At 41.4% G+C, this 24,930-nt stretch overlaps 1 protein-coding gene across 15 annotated transcripts in view; it reads right to left on the bottom strand.

Annotated features, from left to right (window-relative positions):
• Positions 1–24,930, bottom strand: part of TENM2 (teneurin transmembrane protein 2) — a 612,801-nt gene that overhangs the window by 42,192 nt on the left and 545,679 nt on the right. For all 15 annotated transcript variants that reach the window (XM_054288118.1, XM_054288120.1, XM_054288119.1 and 12 more), the window contains 2 exons: positions 12,575–12,721; positions 1,156–1,366 (listed from right to left, as the gene is read on the bottom strand). In XM_054288118.1, the coding sequence (XP_054144093.1) occupies positions 1,156–1,366; positions 12,575–12,721 (358 nt within the window). The remainder of the gene's footprint in view (positions 1–1,155; positions 1,367–12,574; positions 12,722–24,930) is intronic.

Here is a 24,930-nt window from a genome sequence, read left to right as displayed (position 1 = left end):
GTAAAATGGTTTAATGTAAGGAATAAATAATAAAACTCCATAAATCAATGGATTTTTAAAATTATTTGAAATGTTATTCCATTATTGAAATTTGTGCTAATGGCACTACATTATAAATGAACTGGAACTAGTTAGTGTTTTCCCTTTCTCTAGACTGCAGTCTTCATAAAATATAAACCTCAGAAGCTCCTACTCAATGGAAGAAACCTTCTTCTGGGTGTTGCCAGACTGTTGAAATGCTAATAAAACTCTGTTATAAAACAGAGGCCACATCATAAACTGCACCAGCGTGGCCTCAGTGTGATCAATGCCTGAGATGAAGCACCTGCAAGCAGCAGCTCCTGTTAAACCACAAACAGAATCACTGGCACAAATTTTCCCATGCAATGCACAGATCTGGTGTGTCTTAGGTTGGAAATGGGTGTGTGTATTCTGTTCCTATCTGTTAGAGCTGGGGCAGTTATCCCCTGTTCATGAGGCAGTTTTCTTTCTCTCTCCCACAGCCAAGCCTCCCTCCAGGAGATCTCTGCTGTCCATGGCCACTGAGTGTCCCTGCAGGGCTGATCCAATCCCAGCATCCCATGGGGAGATGCTCCGCCCAGGGGAGGAGCCAAGCATTCCTACCTGGATCCAATCTGAGCCTGGCACAGCACAGCAGCCTTTGCCCCCTGCACTGCCAGAGGAGCAGCTTTCTGCTGCCCTGCATGGGCAGAGGGAGCCCAGGCCCATCTGCAGCAGCCCTGGAGCTGCAGAGGAAAACTCCCCCCTTGTGCAGGATCCCTGCTGCAGCAGAGCCACAGCTGGCACTGCAGGAGGGCTGAGCCAACATGGGATGGGGCTGGGACACCTCCCTGACACACAGGGGGCAGGGCATGGTCTGACTCTGTTTTTTTTGTTGTTTGTACTATTACATTTGTATTTTTAATTTTCCTAGCAAAGAACCGTTATTCTGACTCCCATATCTTTGCCTGAGAGCCTTTTAATTTCAAATTTATAACAATTCAGAGGGAGGGGGTCTGAATTTTCCATTTCATGGGAGGCTCCTGCCTTCCTTAGCAGACACCTGGTTTTTCAAACCAAGACACATGTCACGTTCCCAGCTGCTCCCTGCTGTTGGAGGGGCTTTCTCACCTGCAGTTGAAGGGGATTTCTCACCTGCTGTTGAAGGGGTTCTCCCCAGGGATGATGTGGGTGCTGTCCTTCCCCACGAGCAGCTTGATGCGGTCGTAGAAGGAGCGGACGGCGGGCGCGGCGCCGTGGCTCTGCTGGATGATGTCCAGCGGGTCCCGCGAGCCCCGGCACAGCAGGCTGTTCTGGCAGGTGGCCTGCAGGCAGCAGTCAGGGTCCAGGCAGTCCACCAGGCCATCTGAAAGGTAACAGGCACCACTGAGATCCAGCATGGAGCTGTGGAGCAGTAACACCCATGGAAAGCTTAACGCACCGGGAAAAATGGTTTAAGTTCAGTCTTCATAGCATCCCCATGCCCCAAACCTGGTAATTCAGCCAACAGTGCCATGAGGATGAGGCTTTGAGCACACTCCTTAAAAACCACTACAATTAATGTAAATCAAGGTTAGATGAGGATGAATCTCAATAAATCTGTCAAGGACTGAAATTAGGCAAAAGGAAGTGGAAACAATAAAGGATTTCTGTTTAAGTTATTTGCTTGTTTGGCTGTTTTTATTTTTTTTTTCCCCTGTCTTGAGAATTATGCTGTTTGATTTTATTTGTTCCATTTGAGGAGCTGAGAGGAGATGGAGATGACACAGCTATCATTATTAAAGTAAAACATAAATTACACTGTAGCCATTTTGGCAGTTCCCAGGGAAGGCTGCCAGAGCTCCCACTTCCCATGGATACCTGGCTCACAGCTTGTGTGCATGCTTGGACAAGGAATATCAGTCACAAAATTGGTGGGTTCAGTCATCATATTACACATTGTTATCTATCATTAATATTTTTTAAGATGCATTTTTAAGAAAAAAAGATAATTTTAACACCAGAAATTAAAAAGGAATCAAGGGAGAGATCAATCTGTATATTTAGATAAATAACAATAACAGCACATACAGTAACAATTCTATCATCATCTCTTCATTTGGTATTATTATTTAACTGAAATATGTTCTCTCAATGGAATTCTACTATAATTTAGAAATTATTAACCATTTGCTTTGAAATATTATAATCTCTAACAATTTACAGACATTTGTTCATCTACTCTGGTAAGAATCAGGAGCCCAATCTGAAGTCCACTTATGTCCGTAAAACTTCCCAAGGTGTATCAATGGGATTTTTGAATACAAATATGGCCTGCACATACATTCAAAATCATACACAAAAGAGAGCATTCCAGTATGGAAGCAGACAAAAGTACCTCAGGTTAAGATCATGACTCATGCATTTTCAGGATTTTCAAGTGCACAACAGACCAGCACAGAGATAACTGGAAAAACAACAACCTAAAGGAAAAAAATCCAATCTAAAACTACAAAAAACATTCTTATTTTACAATTAGCCTTTTATATCCAACCCATTTTGTGTGCCTGAAATGACTGTGCCTGACCTGATTTAAAAACAAAATTGCCAAGTTATGCTGACAATGTTTCATTCAGGCCTCTAAGGAGATTTAAGTCAGACAAACTACCTTGTTGTGAGAGCTATATGTTGCTTTAAGGTCACTCGCCTATTCACATTAAGAGCTCCATTCATCTTAAAATTCTCTCCAACAAGGCTGCAGGATCTTTCTGGTTTGCTACATCTAATTTTCTCCCCACTTGATATAATCATTCTGAGGACATCATTAGCTTCAGGTTATAACTCAAGGCAGTTTTCCTACTAAGCTCTGAGAATTCCTCAGCTTCTCCCCCATTCTGTGAGACCTCTACAACTCTGAACTGAGCTTTGCCCACTGTTAAGTCCACTCAGTTCTCAGATGACCACCAGGCAAGGAAAGCCTATCAACACACTAGAAATAACACAGGCAAACCACAGGATATAAATTACTCCCTCTGACAAAATTTACATTTACCTATTGGAGCTGCATCATATTTTGGCCAGAGCTGTTATTAGAGGTGAGCAGAAGTTCTGCCTGTAATGACCTCATCATGCAGCTGATTATGGGATGCTGTAGCCAAACACTTGTGATGACACCCTGAACTTGGAATGGGCATATCAATCCCTCAGGCTCCTGTCAGTCATGTGAATCACATCTTTATGCTCACGAGCCCCCTTGGATATTGTCTGACATTGCAATCTTCAGTAAATTACCCTGCCACTGCCAATCTCACCGTTATCTCACAAACAATCAAGCAGGCAATCAAACTGCTCTGAATTGCCAGTTCAGGACCTGGGAGGCTGCAAACATCTCCACTCGACAGCAGGGAAAAAGCTGCCTGTGAGTCCTTCCATGTAAGAAGGTTTTGCGGCAGTTCTGTGAAGTCAGACTCAGATACTCTCAGATGCATCTTAAAACAATATTTAGAAAAGACAGGCATAGAGCATAACACAATTTACTTTTTCTAACATTATTACTTATATGGCTCTCTTCCCCTGTAGTAATTTATCCTCAGATGGCAAGCTTCAGGATTTAGGATATTTTCACCTCATGTGAACTAGCTGATCCAGCTTGTTGCAACAGCAGAGTGAGCTCTGGGTCTGCTCAGCACACACAGCCAGGCCCTGGGCACTGCTGCTGGGTATCAAGGGCTTACACACCCCTGTGCTGCTCACATCCACAGCTGCTGCTCTTATTGACTCTGCTGCTCTGAAATCTCTGCCTCCATGCATCAAAGAGTAGTGGTTACTGTCAGAATATATCTGCTTCTAGCCCATGTTTGCCTAATTTGCTATCTGGACTATTATCACAGAATGGCTGAGATTGGCAAGGACCTCTGGAGGTGATCAGCTCTGGCCCCTGCTCAAGCAAGGCTACCAGATGCTGGATGCCCAGGTTGCCCACACAGCTTTTGAAATGTCTTCTAGGATGGAAACTCCACAGCCTCAGTGGGCACCCTGCTCCACTGCCCAGTCACTGGAGAAAGAAGTGACACAAGTGACATTTTTGCTTGGTGTTGTTCCTCAGGTGCAGGACCTTGCACTTCATGAGGTTTCTCTCAGCCCATTTTCCCAGCCAAATTGTACCATTATATATGAAGTAAATTGTTACAGAATCATTTATTTGCATTAGACTCAGCTGATTAAAACCAGAGCTAGAAAAAAAAGTACCTTCCGTAAAAGAAAATTCTGCTATTAACATAAATTTTAATTAGAATTCAGTACTGTGGGTTTTAATATATATTTCTGAGCTTGTCATCCTCCAAATTTCCTCAGGTATGTTGAATTATTTATATGGTTAATTCAATGACAAACCCTCACCACTTGCCTCACCAAAATATTGCTGCTTTTCCTGGCACACAGAGCTGAGTTTCAAGTGGGCAGTGACCTCTCTGATACTCTGCATGCTAAAGGGAGGAGGCTGGAGAGGGAGCTGAGATGGTGCTGAACCTCCTCCAACAATTTGAGACCAACACAAGTCCTGACTTGGCCTTAACTGAGATGAAGGAAATAGGAAATTTTGATCTGATTTAAACTGGCAGCACAGGATTAGCTCTCCATTGCTGTTCGCGGTTTTTCTGAATTCTCAAATCTTTTCAGAAATGAAGTGACATGGTATCCCTCTTGAAGAGTTCACTTGTTTAATGGATCCACACAATTTTCACCTTCCTCTGAACTGTTCCACAAGCTTTTTGGCAGAATTCACTACACAGCACAGAGAAAACTTCAAAGAAATACTTGAAAGTAGATTAACCTACTCATGCATGTCATATTTATGACTGCCTTACTATTGTGTTCCTCTTGACCATCATTAGAAGGACTAAAAAGGCTCTCAGGATGAACACTGATATTTTTTACCCCATCACTGTTCTAATGTGTTTAGAACCTCTCAGCACCAGTGTTCCAGCATCACTGAATATATTTCTCACCAAGTCCACGTTACTGGATTGCAGAACTAGAAAGGTGCTGCATATTTCTGCAGAAAGCAGATGCTTGAGCTATTGGGGTTTATAAATCCCAATGAGTAAATTATCTACAGTTTCCACACTTCTTCCAATACCTGCAGGTTGTGCTTTGGGTTCAATTCACTATGCACACCAGAATGAGTGAACTTTGACCTGACATCCAGCTTGCTCAGCCAATGCTTTCTGTACCCAGCAAGGGACAATTCTGCTTCCAACCCAGAACTCCTGAGCCCATGCTCAGCAGAGGGCATCCTTACACTGCACTAGCTGCAGGAGCTGGGGACTTTCAGAGCCTAATTCCTGGAAATTTTTCTTTTTCCAATAAACATTTCAGACTGATGATTAAAATGGAGGTGGGGGGGGGGGGGGGGGGACAGCAGCTACTACAAACCCTGAGGGCAAAAGGGTCTTTGATCACTCTAAGGGCAAATTAGTTAATTTATCATGAACCGATTTTAATTATGTGCAGTATTAATATACCCAAGGTGAAAGAATTAGAGATGCTCTATCAGATTATCAAAAGAGTAGGCCTTCTCTGCCAACACAGAAATATATTAATTGAGCTCTAAAACTGCATGCAAAACTGCTTCCACAGGCAGGCCATGCCACAGCCCAGGATATCTAATTACCAGGAAGTTTATCTAATATTTAACCCAATTTTTCACACTTTTGTAGCTTGATCTAATTACTGTTATCTATATTGGCATGTATCATTCAAAATAATTCCTCAGAAGTTCCTGGTGCTCACAAGAAAGGGAATGCTTCTATTCCTGCTTCAGCCCTATAAACCATCAGGATATTCATTATAACACTGGCTTTTGAGCCAGTTTGTGAGCACAACAGAATATTTTTGTAACCCAAACTGCCTTTCAAGAAAAGCTGGATTGTAAATCCCAAATTGTGGTAAGGTAGAATGAACCTGGAGATTGGTTGTGCCTTTGAATACCCCAAAATTTTCCCAATGAGGTTTTAAAGTACCCTGGAAGATGAGAGTGGTGAAGCACCCACCCCATTTCCCTGGCCCACTGGGGATCCCTGTGCTGCTGAGTTCTGGCATCAGGAAAAGCCTCATTCCTGAGAGCAGCAGCTGCAGAACCCACTGCAGGGGTAGCTCCAGCCTGGGGGTCCCTCAGAACCTGTGGATAATTGATGCTCCAACTCCAAACCACTCCTTGCTCAGAGCCAGGCTGACCCAAAGGGCTGCAAGGTGAGAACAACCTTGAAAAACAATGTTTGCCCAGCTCCAGTGTACATGGACACCTACAGGGATGCTGCTGCCTTTTCAAACCATGGAATTTGCAGGCTCTGAGCTCCTTGCTTTCCCTTCTCCCCAACTGTGACAGTGAGGTATGGCAGACCACATCCCAAGGGGGACAGGGTTAAGCTGGCTAATGTGTGTGAAGGTGATCAGAGGCTGACATGGAGCTGTAACACAATGACATACAAGCACACTCATTAGCTCTTGTCAAAATTTGAGTGCCTACTTTTGATACGGATTTTATACCTGAGCCTACGTGACTCACTCTGGCCCCCATCCACTACAGATTTCAGCTCCTGATTGCATTTAATGTTCCACAACTGACTATTGTACAGGCTCTGGGAAAGGTATTTTCTGTGCCAAGAGTATTCTGGGTATTTATATTGAGAACTTCATAAAATCTTTTGTCTGTGCTGAATTAGAGACCCCTGCTGAGGCAATGCTTGTTGAGGCAAGCTAAATTACATGATTTGCTTTTGTGCTGTGAAATACTTGTATTATCTTAAATGTCACGAGCCTGATGCAGTATCAAGTCACAGGATTTGTAATTTTCTAAAAGCAATTTTTTTCTAAATGTTTATTGCAGGAAGACACTTCTCTTTTCTTTCTATTTTCCTTCTGTCTAATTTCAGAGATGAGTTTTCTAAGACAACTCAAATAAACAGCCTTTCAATCAGTCAAGTGCACTGTCCTGACAGTGAACTTCACTAGAAATGCATTTTTCTTGTGAATTGAAGAGATTTCATACTGGAGCAGCTAGTTGGCTTTCTCTAAGTCATTATCTTTAATGTATTGTGCCAAACAGAATTACCACCAACAGTACTTCCTGGTGGGGTTAAAGATATAGAGTAACAAATTGAAGGGCAAAATTTGCCTTCTGAGAGATGCACATCTCTCTTTGGAAAGCCAAGCGGAAAAGAAATTAAAATGTATTTTAAAAAGAATGTGCCACTTTGCATAACAAATAAGAAATTCCTCATTTCTGTTTGGCTTAGTATTCTATACTGCTAGGGGTTGCTTCCTTTCCTTCTCCTACCAATTTTAGTCCAGATAATTACATTGTGAGGAGAAATGTGATCTGGGAAGTGATAGAAGCAGTGATTGCATTTAAGCTTTTTTTAAAAATTATTTCTTTTTAACCTGCCTGCACCTGCCCTCTCCATCCTGATCAAATACAAAAAAAAATTAGCAAAACTTTGCTTATTTCCTGTTTTTCTTTCTCTGAGACTACATAATTTAACTCTCTTGCCAATAAAAACTACAAAAATGAGTAAATTTGAACAGATGCAAAAGGTGGGAGAAGAAAGAAAGAAGGAGAAGAAAAGCCTAGAAGGAGCAGCCCCAGTGGGCAATATGGGCTTGTGCCAAAGCTGCTTCTGCAAAGGACAGGATTCTTACATCTCTTCCCCAAATTATCTCAAGACATTCAGGACAAACATTCCTAAATGTGATGGATATCAACTGCATCCAACATTTAGTGAAACTATAATTTAGGAAAGACATCTGAGTTTTGCTGTGTATCCCATTGTCTCATGCAGCTGGAAGTGCTGCAAAGTCTAAGGTGAAATTTAGTTAAACTGAAGTAATTTAGGGAGACTAAAAACATTTTTCTATTTAGGAAAAAGCAAATTATTATAAAATAGCTATTTCAAAATGATGAGTATAAGCAGCCACAGTAGTGATTTCCTTGTGCAATATGCCAAAAGAAATAGGAATGTAAAAAGTAGCATATCCTCTCACATTCCTCAAAATACCATCAGTAATGCCTTAATTTCCTAAAATAAAGCCATGGTGAATTAAATAAGTTATACGTGTCTATTAGGGGGATTATATATTGTAATCACAATTACAGGTCTTAAAATAAAGTCATTTCTAATCCCTCCAAAAGATGCTTAATAATGATTAGATTACTGAGGGACTGATTAAGGGAAGAAATTAGCTTTAGAAGCAGCCACAGTGAGCAAATTATGTAATCCAAACATGGTTTGGAAAACAGAAGCACTTTCCAATTTAGAGGGATGTTAAAAGTGAGGCTATGCCAGAATCCCCTCACTTTTCAGTTAGGCTTTGTCCTTACAGAGAAATGGAAAAAACCAAAAAACAAAAAACAAATCCAACCAAAAAAACTCCCAAAAAGATAAATAAGAGACTTTCAATTTTTTTTCTGCAAAGTAGCCTGTGCACCATGGTAACCCTAAACATGTTCATTATGAATCACAGAACCCACAGGCTGGTTTGGGTTGGAAGGGACCTTAAAGTTGATCCAGTGCCAGCCCTGCCTTGGGCAGGGACACCTTCCACTGTCCCAGGGTGCTCCAAGCCCCTCCAACCTGGCCTTGGGCACTTCCAGATCTAGATAAGCCATATCTTGATTTAACATGTGATGGCAAGGGCAAAAGCAGGTGAATTTCCCAGTGTTACCTCAGATCATTCACCCTGCACAGCCCTAGGAGGAGAAAGCAGCTTTGGAGCCTCTCTCCTCTCGCTGCTCTGGAATCACATTTTATTCATGCCAGTAATCCACACTGACATCTCATTTAAAATGAAGATTTATAAGTCTAAAAGAGAGGGGGACTTATCTGCCTCTTCTAGGAATAAACCAACGAAAGGACATTAATCTAAAATGGAAAGAAAATATTAAGTATAATCTTTCATTTTTCTCTTTCTGAACTATGGTATGGAGTTTGCATTGTGGCAGATAATAAGACAAAGCAGGACAAATGGGAAACCCTCTGGAGTCAGTGGCAATGCTCTCCTCGACATCCATAAAATGAAGACTTGGCCCAAGGCATTTGAATCTGATTGTGAGATACAATTGCAATAAGAATGGCTGAACAGGGAAAAAGCTCCAAAATATGTTAAATCTGCTGCCACAGAAGATAGGAAATGATAGTTCCCTTTCAGTGACATGCTGAAGGAATTGTATTTTAACAATATGCAGAGATGGACAGAAAGGAAGGAGGCTCAACTGTCCAGAAAATACCTCATTTGGGAAAAAGGAAAAAAAAAGAGTATTTTTAGCTACCCTACTGCCTTCCAAAAGAACAGCTTGTGTGTTCTGTACTACCCCAGAACTGCTTGCTTATGTTAACAGAGCAATGTTGGTAATGGAGCAGCAAATGAGTTCAACACTTTGCTGCAAATAAACTCAGCTGAGTTTCAAATGAAAAGAGTGACTGGGAGAAGAGGCAATTTCTTTAACTTCCAATAAACTTGCATTTTATGTGAAACTTGGCATTCTGGTAACTAGCAGGATCCTTACTATTGATTCCCATAGTACACTTTTCAGCTTTGTCTAATGAGAAAACTTAATTTTATCTGTTCCTTTATATAGAGAGTCACAATTACATCAAGGTGCAGCTTGAAGCACAGAACACACACAGCCCTTCCAGCCTCTCCATTCCTGCAAACTCCCCTGTGAACACAGAGCCCAGAGCACAGACTCCTGGCCAGGTGTGCAGAACCAGACATGTACAGAGCAGTGCATCTCAGTCAAAGGCAGGGCTGCATTCTGAGATTTATTAATCATTAAGTGATTCATATTATATTTGTGTTTGAGTTTTGTTGTAGTTCTTGTGAATTTGACAAACTGGTGGTCAGAAAAATGTCTCTGTCCTCACAGCACACATGAGACAGAATCCCAGGACATCTCAGAGGAATCTGAACCCCAAAATGGAGCAAACTGCAGCAGCACAAACCCCCAAGGCATGGGAGAGACTGAGAGCTCTGCAGTGGCACAGCCTGAGGGGAGCAGCGTGCAGGAAACACAGCAGAGCTCAAAGTGCCTCTGGTTCTTCAGAAATGCCTGGAAAGCTTGTGGAGAAACAGCAGCTGAACAGGTGTTGAGCTCCCTTACACAAACATTCTACGGGAATTAGAAAGGATGAGACTATAAGAGCAGGAATGATCATTCAATGAAATTGCTGAGACTAATTTCCACCTAAACCCTATGTGAAAACATGGGGGTCGAAGGGACTTCTCAGGTTGTTTGGATCTTGGATCAAGCTTAAATTTTCAAACTATTTACACTCCCAAGAACCAGTGACCAGTAACCTCTCTAGAATCCAGAACAAAATTACCTAAAATGCAAACACAGAACATCTGGAAAGTTCTCCCCTAAGCCTTTCCAGCCTTCAGCTAGACGCACTAATTCTCTTTCAGTAATAATTTGGTAAACCAAAATCCAGGCAACTCACATGATAATGGAATATACAACTCTACATTGGTTATTAATTCATAATATGATGTATCTGTTGTATGGCAATTCTGTCTGTATTCTTTGCCTATGATGAGCTCCTGCTTACTCTCCTTGACTAAGTTTTACAATTTTACAGTTTTTCATCAGGATGAACAGCAGAATATTGTCACTGGTCATTTTTTCCTCTGCTTGACTGTCTGTTTTACAAGTGCAAAATAAGGTCCTGGGTAGATAAATAAACCTCTTATTCCAATTTTTCTAATAACATTTCCAACCTTTTTCCTTTCTTTGAGAAAATTCTAACAATACATCTGTTTTCAAATTTCCCTTTATAATCTTCAAAGCATGTAAAAACTGCAAACCTAAGCATTTCACCTTTTAGTTTCTTACACGGAATATTAACACAAGTTTAGTGGGTTTTTTTGTATACTTAAAAGCCAATTAATGTACTCTGGCAGTTAGATTCTGCTTTCTATAATTCAGTAACAGCTATAAAGCAAGTTCTAGTTCTCTGAAACTGAAAAAGCTTTTGAACTTCTAAAATACTTTTGTAAGCACTGAGCATGTGAAACCAAGGAACTAACAGAGGATTTACAAAGTAAAAGAAGTTGATGATATTCAGCTGTTGTTAATATCATGTAATCAAAACCAAATACCCCTGTTCCTCAGTTTGGGACTTGCTTAAATTAAAGCACTCAGCCTAATGACAATTTTACCCTTGATACAGCCCAATGTTGCTTTGCAGTTTTAGGAAATACATTTATAAAATATTTATTAATCAGCAAACAGCAAATGTTTTCTTTAGATTAATTATTGGCCAAAGGAAAGGGAAGGAGTCTCAAGGAAAAAAAGCTGTGTCTGATGCTTGGTTTATAGCAGACAGCAGAAGCATATGAAAAAGAATCTGTGTGACTTTCTAAAGACATTATATTGAAACAAATAAGAAAGTTCCTGTAAATTAAGGAACAAATTAACCAATCTTTTTGAGAAGTAAAACATCTCAGAACTGTTTTCAGGCCACCATGGAAGGCTCAACAAAACCCAAGAAACATCTTTGAAGGGAAACACAGGACACATCCTACATTTAATAGTGATATTTTTGACACAGGGCAGGGAGAGCAGAGCAGGGATGTCAGCCCCTTACCCTACATGCACATGGAGCACACCTCACCCAGCCCTGCAGAGCCTGGCACGGGGACTGTGCAGTGTGTCAGCAAGGGACAGCCTGGCAGGGGCTGTGCACAGCAGGGACAGCCTGGCAGAAGCTAAGGGACAGCCTGGCATGGGCTCTGGGACACCAAGGGACAGCCTGGTAGGGGTGAGGGACAGCAAGGGACAGCCTGGTAGGGGCTGTGCACAGCAGGGACAGCCTGGCAAGGGCTGTGTACCCCAAGAGACAGCAAGGGACAGCCTGGCAGGGGTGGGGGACAGCAAGGGACAGCCTGGCAGGGCCTGTGCATAGCACGGACAGCCTGCAGCGGCTGTGTACCTCAAGGAACAGCCCGGTAGGGGCTGGGCACGGCAGGGACAACCTGGCAGGGGCTATGGGACACCAAGGGACAGCCTGGCAGGGGTGGGGGACAGCCTGGCAGAAGCTAAGGGGCAGCCTGGCAGGGGCTGTGCCCAGCAGGGACAGTCTAGCAGGGGCTGTTGGACAGCCTGGCAGGGGTGGGGGACAGCAAGAGACACCCTGCCATGGGGACCGTGCAGTGTGACACCAAGGGACAGCCTGGCAGGGCTGTGCCCAGCAGGGACAGTCTGGCAGGGCTGTGGGACACCAAGGGACAGTCTGGCAGGGGCTGTGGGACAGCCTGGCAGGGCTGTGCACAGCAAGCAGGGGACAAGGCCAGCACGGTGGCTCTGCGGCCGCTCCGAGGGGCACAGGGCGCTCCGTGCCGCTGCCTCAGCAGCAGCAGCAGCAGCTCCGCTCGGGCCGTGCTCCCAGCCGGGCTGGGCTGGCACCGAGCCGGGCTCCCTGCGGGTCCCGCCCGGCCGCAGCCCGCTGTCCTTGCTGGAGAGCAATGTGACACGGCAGGACATGGCAGGACAGTGCCTCCCGAGGCCCTCTGCCCGCCGGCACTGACGAGCCGCGCTCACCTCCCTCGTTGTCCTTGCTGTCGGCGCAGGCCGTCTCCATGGCCACGCTGCAGCCCGGGCCCCTCCAGCCGCTCTGGCAGACGCACTGCCAGCTGTTCTGGCCCAGCGTGCACCTCCCGTTGCCATTGCACAGGTCCGGACAGCCATCTGCGAGGACAAACGGACAAGGTGAGCCCCGGGCACCCCCTCCCCGCTGCGCTCAGGCCGTGCTACTGTGCAGACAAAAAGGCTCGGTCCTGCCACCGCCGGGAACGCTCGGCGAACGAAGGGACACCCTGCAGCAATGGGGATCTAGCTCGGGAGCCCTACTGCTCCAACACCTGTCTGAAGAACCCTCTAAAGGTCCAGACCTTGAGCTGATAGAAATGACAGCCTGCTGACACATCTGTCTCTTATTTTTCCCTCTGTATGTGCGTACACATCTTCTTCAACAAGCTCGTCGATGCTCAAAGGACTTTTTGTAGTGAGTATCGCATTATTCTCCAGAATAATTTATTTAAACTTTGTGTCTAAACACAAAGTTTAAATAAATACTTTTATCTATTTAAATAAATTAATTAATATCTTCCTTCATTGATGGTAATTTTAGAATACCTACTTATTTAACACTAAGTTTACTTATATTTTGGCGTCACATCTTACACTTTCTGAAAAAACATATTAGAAGAGATATCCCCTCAAAGATGAGTGTTTTGAATTGACTATGAATATGACATGACTTATTGTATAGCAAGAGCCAAATTAGGAACAAAAATATTAATTAGCTAAGCTACTTACACATTCTAACAAATGTCCATAGGTGATAGAATACCTCAACTCCTTTCTCCTGAAAGTAAATGAGTCTCAGGAGACATTACAGTATCCTACTGAATATTCATGATGAAAAAAGGTAAGAAAACCAAATTGCAGCCTTGGTACATACAACCAGATCCATCAACACCCAATCCACACAAGCACAGCTATTTTTTGTCTGTGGAGTGACAGATTTGAGGCCAACCTTTCAGAGCACCTCCTTGAGCCGGAGGAGGAAGGCCGTGCTGTCTGACAATAGGCTTTTCCTTTTACAAACCTGTTCAGAAAGCCACAGCTCTGAGTTTGTCCCCTCCTGCTCCTCCCAGCTGCCTTGGCTGTAGCCAGGTGAAGTCAGAGAGCAGCCTCTCTGACCCCAGACTCATTCTCACAATGCTGCAGCAGCTTCCCATACAACAAAGTGATGCCCCTGGAACTCACAGCTGGTACCACGAGAGGTCAGAGACTATTCAGTTCATGTTACACAGAAAGCTGTTGGTAGACAGAAACAAGTCCTACAAGTTGTTGTGTATTAAAAAAAAAAAAGTCTCTTTCACTTAGATTTAGGATTATTTTGCCACTACATATCTTAGCTTAAAAAAAAACCAGTTACTTTTGCAGCACAGGTAATAGATTTTCAAGACATTTCGTTTATCTCTTCCATTTGTCAGGTTGTTTGAATGACCAATATGATAATGTTTGAAGGGAGGCATCACAGTGTAGGACAAATTATTTGTTTTAAATGAAAACCAAACAGTAATTGTGAATATACCCATGTGGTTGGTTTTCTACTGAGGCACCGACAAGAATTAAATCACTGAAGCAGTTTGCCTTGCAGCATCTGAGCGAAATGAAAACATGAACAGTGGGGAGCTAGCAAAATCCCTGAAAAGTTTTAAGTGCAGCTGGGGATTAATGGACATGACTTTGCGTTTAGAGAAGAGAGGGAAGGCAGCACCAGTGCCACAGACATGGTGTTGCTAGGAAACACGATGCTACCTCCACAGAGCTCATTTAACTGCAGCCTTCCAAAGGCAGAGCTGGGGTTTGAGGAGCATAAATATCACAAGGAAGGGAAGGAGCAGCAGTACACTACAATAAGATCTAAGTGCTTGGACAATAATGTCTTCCTTAAAAGATCTATTTAGTTAATGATGAATTAGCTTTGAAACAGATTTAAGTAATGGACAACTAATTAGGTGTTTTGCATGGTTATGTCTCTGTACATGCCTGTGTGCATCTATGGATTTCTGGTTTTGCCTGTCTTCAAGCAAGTATCTATATAGTATTCTAGTCTGTTAGACCAACCAGAAATCAGAGCTCCATTATGATGTAGTAATAACATTTTTCCTCTTTAAAAGGCTTATATTTAGCAATTGCACTGCCTATCTCTGTTTAAATCTTCCTACCAGTGCATGTGAGCAGTGATTATTACTGATGAACATCTTCTGCACACACAGGATTTCCACATATCTCACAGGCTTGGTGGCCACCAAGGGGTTTGGAGAGTGGACAAGGTGACCAAGTGCCTGCCTGAGGAGCCTTGAGAGCCCAGGCTCAGTGGCACAGCTGCACAGATGGCCTTTGCTGGCCAGGCTCCCTGCAGGCAGCACCCCCAGCTCTCCCTGCTTTGGCAGAGCCTGCCTGCATTCTGCAGCCACACTCAGCCTGGGGAATCCTCCCAGAGCCACACAGGGCAGGGCTATCAGCATCTCATCTCAAGAAGCAATCCAGTGTGGGATGGAGCTCTCACTCACCGCTCAGCAAAGGGCCCTTGGTGCTAAGCAGACAGGTTGCTATTCCTGGCGTGCAGAGAAATTCTCCTCATCTTTTCCATTACAGCATGCTTAATGGAAAATGTCAAGAAGCAAGGTTAAAAAAGAAGAAAGTGCTTGTTTAAAGTGCTAGATTGACAACCTATTTATTCACAGAACAGGCAGAGTACAGGCAACAGCAGTTCGAGTGTCTCACACTTTTCTAGCTGCTGCTGAAGGTGAAACACTAATGCAGCCTCCCTCCTCTCTATCTGCAGCTTGCCTGTGGAATTGGAAGCTGAAAACTTTACTGCAAATACATATGAATTCACAATTAAAACAGCAAGAAAGATTTCAGAAAGATTTTTCAGTGTTGCATTAAGTATCTGTGACGGGCATATGAGAGATATCAGAAAGCAAAAACCATGCTATGGACTGTGCTTGGTTCAAAAATGGAGGGTGCTGGATACATTTACAAGAGAATACTCCCAGCTTTCATCTACAGTGAAATTATTCTGAGATTAAATTGTAAGGTGATTAGTTCATATTTGAACTCAACAAATTAATTTCCAGTATCTAGGCAGTACATTAAGAATTCTAATCCAATTTTGGATAAATTCTGCACAGATTTCCTTTTTACTCTGGTATTCCCAAACTTCAGGGATACAATTACACATGTCCAGCTTCCCACACATATATGGATTTTCCGTTGCATAAACTACTTTAAACTCCAAAACAAACATTTTAAATAAACTAAACCATTTAAGTAAAATAAACCAAACTAAAGTCTGCCCAACAAATTTTTGGTTTCAGCCAGAATCTTCAGAACTCCCACTTATGGTGGGGCAAATCTTTCTCCAAAAAAAGGAACGGAAAGGGCAGCCAGGGAAAGAGAAGTCAGAGAAACCTTTCTCTTTATAAGTTTCCAAACTCTGATGGAAGAGGTAGCCTCTTAGTATAATGAAAAGGAAGAAAAAGAATAGGAGAGATGAAGGGAAAAAAAATCTAAGTGGTATCTCAGAGCCACTTAGAGAAAAGCATTATGCTTTTAGCCTCTGGTCAGTTTGTACATGGAAAAACAGAAGTAAATCAAGAGTTTGTGTCTTTTGAGTCCTTCTGATGCTGTGCCATCAGCCATTTATTCTGCAAACAGCATCTCCCAGCAGAGTGGGCTCCCAGCAGCTGTCCCCATTTAGTGCACATGGGCACAGCTACATCTGAAATGTGATATCTCCTGTTTGTCTTTCCACATGACCTCATCTCACACACCCTGATCCAAAGCCTGCTGGCACTCACTGGAGCCTTTCCAGTGACTTCAGCTGGGGCTGGATCAGGTGCTCCTGTGGGTGCAGAAGCCTTGCAGTGAAGAGCATGTTCTACACACAGTGTTTCCTCACTCACAGGATGCACACGAGTTTCAAGGGGAACATTTAAATTACATTTCGATCCTCATCTTCTCATTAAAGCTGTTAACTACAGAACTGGAGCAAATAAAAGTAGTCTGGGATATGATGGCACCTAAAGAATTTAGAGAAATGACATAAAAGCAGTAATGACAATAGACTGTTTAATTTGGATTTTAGAGGATAATCACTGTTTCCATATTTTCTGTTCATTCCTTCGGTGAGCTGCTGGTATGCCTACAGCTATCTAATAATAAATGAGCTACATAGAATGAGGTACCTAGCAACACTGAAAATAAAATCATGCTTTTTATTTGCTATTGTTATTTTTTAATCCTTCAATTCCAAAGCCTTCAGGGCTTAGTTAAAGCCAAAGAAAGGGCATACAAATAAAAATGACACAGTGTTATGCTAGGCACAGGCACAAGTCATTTTCTACAGAGTAATACTTCAACTGAAATAAACTCAAACCCCAAACACGGAATGAAACACATGTCAATGAACCAGAGTGTTGGTTGAGTGGGAGGTGAGGCCCCTGTGAGTGAGTTTTGACAGTTCCAGAACAGGCTGGAGCCATGCAGAGGCACCAGCCCAGGGCTCTGAGGCAGGGCAGTGACACTGATTGACAAATTGCTGAGAATGAAGGCAGGCTCTCAGTGCAGCACAGAGCCACCGCTATGTACCACTGCTGCTTCCACACAGGGCTCACACACAGCAGGAGCCTCTCCTGGCACTCAAGGGTTTGTCACCAGCATGCTCTCACTGGCTGCCTTGCTGCCTTTTTTTTTTTTTTTTTTTTTTTTTTTTTTTGTTTTTTGTTTTAGGGAAAACATTTTGTTTAAAACTACTCATCATTTCTTTAAGCTACCCATCAAACAAAGAAATAAAGAATAAATATCTACTTGCAGATGTGCTGTGCAGATGAATGCATGCCTGAGTTAGAACTACAGACTGGCCCAGCTACAATTGCATTTATTGAACCGGCTAAAAAAAAAACAAACTACAACAGTCAAAAAGTATCTTTAAAAAGCCCTGAAATCCTTCTCCAATATCTCCTGTACAGACAAACAATTAGAAATTTTAAGTGAGATTTCTTAAATTGCCTGGGATTTGTATTTCATAACAGAATTCTCTATCCTGCAATTCCAGTCTTTCTCACATAAGGGCAGGAACTCAGGGAACACCCAACTCTCCAAACAAAACAGAGAAATAGGAGAAAAAACCTGTGACTGTTTAGAAGTAAAGATCACACAAAAGGGAACTGCTGGTATGAAAAAGTCTCAAGTACAGTCACTTGCATCTTTCTGAAGGAAAGGAACAAAAGAAGATACAGAGCACACACAAACAAAAAGAGAGGGGAACTCATGTTGCAGTAAAGGACATAAAAATTTGAGATTGAAGAAAACCCCAGGGGTGCAAGAGCTTCACACGTTGTTAACAAGGGACTGCTGCCAGAAGTTTGCATGTTACCCAAATTCATGTTCAGTGACTCAGGCAAAGGGGCTCCTGTGACAGGGGAAGACACCCTCGAGGTCTCCCTCTTGTGCACAACCAACAGAGCTCTCTGTCACCAGCTTTGGTGTGACCCCTCCAAGCTGCTGGGCAGGGAAAAGAGTGGGACAGATTGTGCTACACTGTCCTGAGACTTGGGGAAACCAAACAGAAACCAACCACATGTTCATGTCTGCTCAGAATGCTGAGTACACACAGAGCTTCAGCTAAGCCCAGAATTTGGGCTCCCTATACTCAGCCAGTTTCCACAAGGAAGGGAGAGTGCCTTTTGGGAAGGTCAGCATCAGACTGAGGAGCCTCTGCACTGCTGCAGTCCCAGTGCTCTGTGACAGCCAGGCAGGGCTCTCTCTGCACCCCAAAACTGTAAATGTGAGCACAAGGACAGCTCTGCTCCTGCACAGAGCCCAACACCATGGCTTTACCAGCATCAGGGGTGAGTTCAACTGAGCATCAGCATCGCCAAAGAAGGTATGTGAAATATAACCTAAGAAACTGCTGCAGCCCAGCCACACAGCTCCTACCAGAGGCCAATCAGGTTATTTGCTGAGTTAAAATTTGACCCTACCAGCATATTTGAGTTACACAGTGTATTCTTTTCAAACAAGACTCATATCCAACTCCTATTCATATCCCCAATAAAAAGATATATAAAAGATGCAGTAAAAATTTGTTTTTAAGATAGCTGGGTCTTTCAAATTAATCTTAATGTAACAAAATCCATTTAGAATATAATTCCAGGTGAAATTGCATTCATAAAACTAGTACCAAAACCATAATCTTTTATTGTATTAATGTTTCTGATATCACATACAAGCACTGGCATCATCCTTTGTAATATGTAATATCCTTTCTGAGAAAGAAGCCTTCTCAAGCTGAATTTATCTCTAAAATAATGTCTATTTAAAGAGTTTTGTGGCTGCATAATGATAAAGTGACCTATCAGACAGGATGTATAAATTCAGTCAATTGAAGGGCAACATGCAAAACACTGACTTCATGTTTGAAAGAATAGCTAACCTAATTACAATGTAATCTAGACTTAATGTAATTTAGGATTTTTGTAGGAAGACATTCTCAGTTCAGTCATTAGCTTCAAAATACTTTTCTCACTTCACAAATCCTCCACATATTGCATAGAGGAGGAATGAATTCCTTTCCTCCTTAGACAAGAACCTCCACATAAGATGAAAAATAAAAATCTTGTTAAAAATCATGTTAAGAAATGCTAATTGCATTTTTTTGACCATAACTCCTTTAGTGTACAAAAAAACTTTACCAAATTGAGGAGTTTAAGTCAATCAAAATGCCCAGTAAGCCAAGTTAGCATTTAGAGTGACCAAACAGAACTGCTCCCCTTCTGTCAGTGCTACTCAATAGTAGCTTTCATCAGTATTTCAAATTCAATTTGAATTCAGTAATGTGAGGGAGTGGGATTTGTGCACACACACACGGATGCACAAGCAGGGAGCTGCAGTGAGAACAAGCAGATGTCATAAACTACTTAAGCAGCTCACTCCACTGCAGAAGATGCACAGCACTGAGAGGTAACAGCCTGTAGGGGGATTGGAGGGAGTCTGCTCCAAAATGTATGGGTCCAAGTCTGGTGTGTGACCCCAAAACCATCCCACTCTGAAGGAGAGCTTGGACCAGTTGACCGGCTGCTGATATCCCTCCTAAACAGAATTATCTACCATCCCTTTGGTTTTAGAGCTTTGTATTTCATAATTCTCAGGGCAGGGAATCCCAGTTTTCTCAGGCACTATTAAAATATAATTGCTTGCTATTCATTAGATATTAATGCCTGCATAGAATTTATAATTTAGCAATTAACTTTCAGGTATGCAAATGCCGATCCCATGTAAGTGTGCAGGTTATCTCTAGCAGAAGAATAAATATGAGCCTTAACAGAGGCAGACAGTTTCCTCTCTTACTGTGTGGCAGATTAGTACCTTCTGTCCCTCAAATTTGGCACAGAACTTTGGAATCCCTTCAGGATGAAAAACACTATTTAGACATGTGCATTATATTTTGCAGCTGATCTTCTTAAAGTATTAATCACATGGATTCCATTAAATGGCTGCACACTGCATGGGTTTGGATTTCAGAGCTCCAACATTCCAATTTTCCAAAAGAAAAATCCAAAGAAAGTGCCAGAGAAGAAACCAAAAGTTTTTATGAAGTTTTCTGGAATAGTTTGGAATGAAAAATAGTAGCAATGCACTAAATGTTTTATGCCTTCTGGCTTGCAGCAGTCCTAAATCTTCATGACATTAAAATATGATTACAAGTGGCCAAAAATAATGGGTATTTGAATATTAAAATAAATATATCTCACATGTCTGTTAAGGCTAGAATTTATGGAGTTTGAAAATAAACAAATATAAAGTATGAAATAATGCTCATGACCTAGGAGCAGTATTCCACACATGGGCAATGTATGCAAAACAAATTAAACTAGATAAGCAATATATTCTGAGTTATGTGAGTGTTTGTGTATGCTGAGTTGTTTGGCAGATATAGGATAGAGGATGAATATTTCAGTACATAAAATATACTTTATAAACATTCCTTTAATTCTAAAGTGCAAGGCACCATTCTGCATCCCCTGTCAATAAACATAAGCCTCACGAATATCATACCATTTTCCAATTTTTACATCTACCAACTGCAGAAATAGCTAACAAAAGCTACAGAAATAAAAATGTTGCGTTCACAAATGAACTGCTTTAAGTCCTGCATGCATAAAACAGTTATCTTTCTCTTCCTTTTTTATCTGTTTACGTGGCAAAGGAAAAAACATCCTAATCCTTCAGATCTAGCCAGTTGCTTTGATATTTAAACACTAAATAAATCTGCGAAAGTGATTTTGATCTACAAGGGAGCTCATCTTCTCCATCTCACCCCCAAGAAAGCCAAGAGTATTTAATCTGCACTTGGAAGAAATTTGGAAGACAAACGAGCTCTTTAAGCTCTGCTTGCTTTACATGAAACATATTTACTACCAGGCAACTGATGGCTCTGCTCCTCCCCTCGCCTCTCCACAAGTGTCCTTAATTCTCTGGAACGAATACTTAAGTCTTTCTGCTGCTGGGCAGAGCATTTATTTTCCATTTCTCTGTAGAAGCCATCAGAAGCACCAATGAGACTTTTAATTTGATTGCCTTGCATCTATATTTGACAGTTTTTAAGCCATCCTGGGGCAGGCAGGTTGTCACTTCTTCCACAGGGACTGTTTGCCAGGAGAATTTAGGAAGGGAAACACAAAGGGAGTGGGAGATGAAGCCAAGAAATCTGGAGACCACTGTGCCCCAGCTCCAACAGGATTGTGTGACCAGGACAATCAGTCAGTTGAATTAGTAAACTCCAGTCATTGATTCATGCCAAGAAAAAAGCGCAGAACTATGTATTGTCAGGATATTTGCTTTAGTTTAAAAAATACAACAACAAAAAAAGAAAAGCAGAAACAAAGATCAGTTTAAAGGAATTTCCAATAACAAATAATAGTAGTGATAATAATAATAATAATAATAAAGAAAATCTATGGTCTATGCAAGGGACATCTAAAAGATAATATTGTGTAATTACATTACATTTTGTACATTAATAATGTAAAGTTTTGTGTTATTAACTCTTTCTTTGCAATGCTGAAAACACGTGAGTAACTCATAGGATCTCTAAACATAACAAACAGATGCCAAAGAAATTTTTCTTTTCTATAAAGGTCATCACTTTTCTCAGTGTTCCAGGGGAAAGGTACCAGAGTATGAGACTGCCCTGAAGGTCAGCATTATTGATCCTCAGCATTCAAATAAAATCAGAATTTAGGTTACCCCACTCTGCCTGTTTCCCATAATTTCACTGGGCTATGGTGCCACTGTCACTTGTTTACAGCTCAACTGCCACCACCTTTCAAGGTGCATGTTAGAACCATGTTAATTACGCTTTCCTGTACCTGATGGCCATTTGTTCAGAGCTGTGAACTGAGCAAAGTGCAGCCCTTTCCCCTGCTCAGCACCAGCACCATCCTGCTGGGCTCGGGCTGCAGAGGAGTTCCAGCAGGTTCCACTGGTGTGGCACCAGCAACTGCCAGGGTGACACCAGAACGGTCCCCAAGGCTTGGTGCAGTTTGACTCTGTGAGATCTCACAGATCACAACCCAGCAAAGAGAACCTGGGGACAGCTCTGGCTGTCAGGGTAAACACATATGTGGGAATATGTTTAATCAGGCACAGTGCATATCCAATTTGCTCTAATAACTGCTGTAAGCACTCAGGAAGTTTCTGCAAAAATCCTTTTTAATGGTGTCACTCACTGGAAAAGCTCTCCTGCAGTTTAGTGACACAGCCTGGCTCCTCAAGGTACAAATCTGCCAAAAGTTGTACGTGGGTTCTGCAGCATGCTCACCTGCTTCTCACCATGAAGGAAACCACTCACCAACTGTAATTATTTCCTAGGCTGGGCTCAAGTTACCTAATTCAAGTAAGGGATCAGTAGCAATAGCCCTGTGGAACTTCATCTTTAATAAACCTATAATCTTTAGTCATAGGACAAAAATTCAGAAGCAATACTGATGAGAACTGACATTTTCCTTTTCACTTCACTGTCCTTTATTCACTTTTGAGTGACATCCCTCCTCACATTTCATTACGTTTTTATCTCAAGCATTAAAACACAGCAAATAAATAATTAAGATCTGGGGACATATTCTGTAAATAACTTTATTAAATCTCCCTTTTAGTATCAATGGGAATGCTCGCTTCAGAAACCAGAAACATTATATGCAACTTGCTAGGAATTTTTAAATCTGCAGTGTTTAATATCAGAATTTCTGACAAAAATCCTTCATAAGAAGGGGAAACTGTAACTATAAAAGTTGAGTAAATAGATGCAGTCTTCAATGGAAGGCACACATCTTAAATCCTCCCAGTTCTGCTGAATAAATATTTCCCTTTACAAAGTATCTAATACTTTAAAATTTTAATGCAGTAAAAGCTCTTAAATTAGTTAATGAGGATCTTAGGAATTTCATGGTAACTAGAAACACAAATACTGGTCAAAGATGACAGATTTTACTGAGCATATTCTTTGTGTATGGAAGATTGAAAGATAAAAAGGAATGGGGATATAATTAGATTGTAATAAGCATTGTCTTAATTGTACTTAAAAAAAACCCAACAACTTTCATGTGGAATGGAAATATTAACAAATTTAGGAGACATTTCAGTGTATTCAAAAAGTCTGCTGAGTGATATTTCACTGCTAATTAACACTTCTGATTAAGTATAAAAAGTACTGTTTATAATTAAGAGTGGGTCTGAGTGATTGTAGTTCACTTTTTTACTCCGCACACAAGCAATCAAAATTGTTATGGAATATATAACAAAAGATTCAGATGAAAAATCAGCCAGTGTCCATTCAGCCTTCACAAATACGGTGACCTTGACTTTGATGCCCTGTTCTCTAAATATGGCAGGCTTTCTCCATTCTAAATCAATATTTCTGACTTATTTTGGAAAAAAAAAAGTTTCAAACATTCATAGGACACACTGAAGATATATATGGATTGGTTTCATGATAAAGAATCAATTAATAATGATCCAAGGGAGACAGGAACAAAAAAGCAGTTTTACCCCTATTCCAAAGCCAATAAAAAGATGAATTGTATCTAAAAATCTGTGTCACTCTACTCCCCCCACCCTGATTCAGCTGTTAGCAATGCCACATGGGAGCAATGTTAACCTTCATTTCAGAATCCTTACAAACTCTATGCAGTGATTTTCTGTCCTAAGCCTAAAGCATCTTTTCAATTGCTTCTGAAACAAGAAAAGGCACATTGCTACTGCTTTTCCTGCCCTGTTATAAAGCCACTCTTAAAAGGAAAAATAAGGATTAATCAGAATCCGCAAACATTTTAACAAATTCATTCACTTTTCAACAACAAATAATGATTAATGGCTTCCTGCTTACAGTAACACCTTTATGGTCCAATTGCAACGGATTCTGCAATTTAAAAATAAAACATGGAAGAGGAAGAGAAACACCCATTTTTTATAGAACTACTTCATTCTGAGCATACTATCTTCCATTGTAGGACTGGATGCTATAATGCTAATTCCTCTTGGTTTGAGAGATAAGTGGTCTGTAACCCAGCATACACACATTCTGCCTTGCTTTATGGAACGGAAAGCAGTCTGAACAGTTTAAATTTAAACTGTGCTGAAAGGTGGATGGCAGCATGCTACAGCAGGGACTCAGTTCTGGAATTCCCAGTGGTTCAAACAAAAAGTCAGTTCTCTCATCTGTACTAATGTGTCTCTGTTTTTAGGAGAATCAGCATCTTCTGGGACATTTAGGGGTTTGTGTTTGTACATGCTGAAGTTACAAAAATAGCTTCAGTGCTATCCTTGAGGAGCTCCTTCCACAAGAAACTCAGCAATGCCTTATGATTCCTAACAATTGGAAAATCACACTATTTGAAGCAGCACCACTTTCAAAATCAATAAACCATCATGGTCCAGGCAAAAAAAAATTCTATTCCTAAACAGATTTTTTTTTGTTGTTAATTTGTGCTTTTAGATAATTGTCGTTTTAGTATTGCTTCTAACCTAAAATCACAACCTAGCAACCTAGTAATATTCTCCACTACAAACTGATTTAGTTTTTAATTAAAAAGAATGGTTTTAATCACAATTGCATCCTTATATTTACTTCTTAGGCACCAAAGTTATTATCCTTTCTAATTCTCTTCAGAACAGGGACTGCACCTTGATGCATTGAGGTTCTTTGGCTCAGTTGTTCAATGCTATGAAAAACTATTTGAAAGAAAATTAAAATATATATGGTCCAGATGAATTATGAATCTTAGTTATTTTTCAAACTCTGGAACAACTTTAGTCTT

This window comes from Melozone crissalis, unplaced genomic scaffold (genome assembly GCF_028551555.1).
Source record: "Melozone crissalis strain CALT ecotype California unplaced genomic scaffold, PUWL_Pcris_2 ptg000061l_1, whole genome shotgun sequence".
Taxonomy (NCBI): Eukaryota; Metazoa; Chordata; class Aves; order Passeriformes; family Passerellidae; genus Melozone; species Melozone crissalis.
This window is presented reverse-complemented; position numbering and strand designations above follow the sequence as displayed.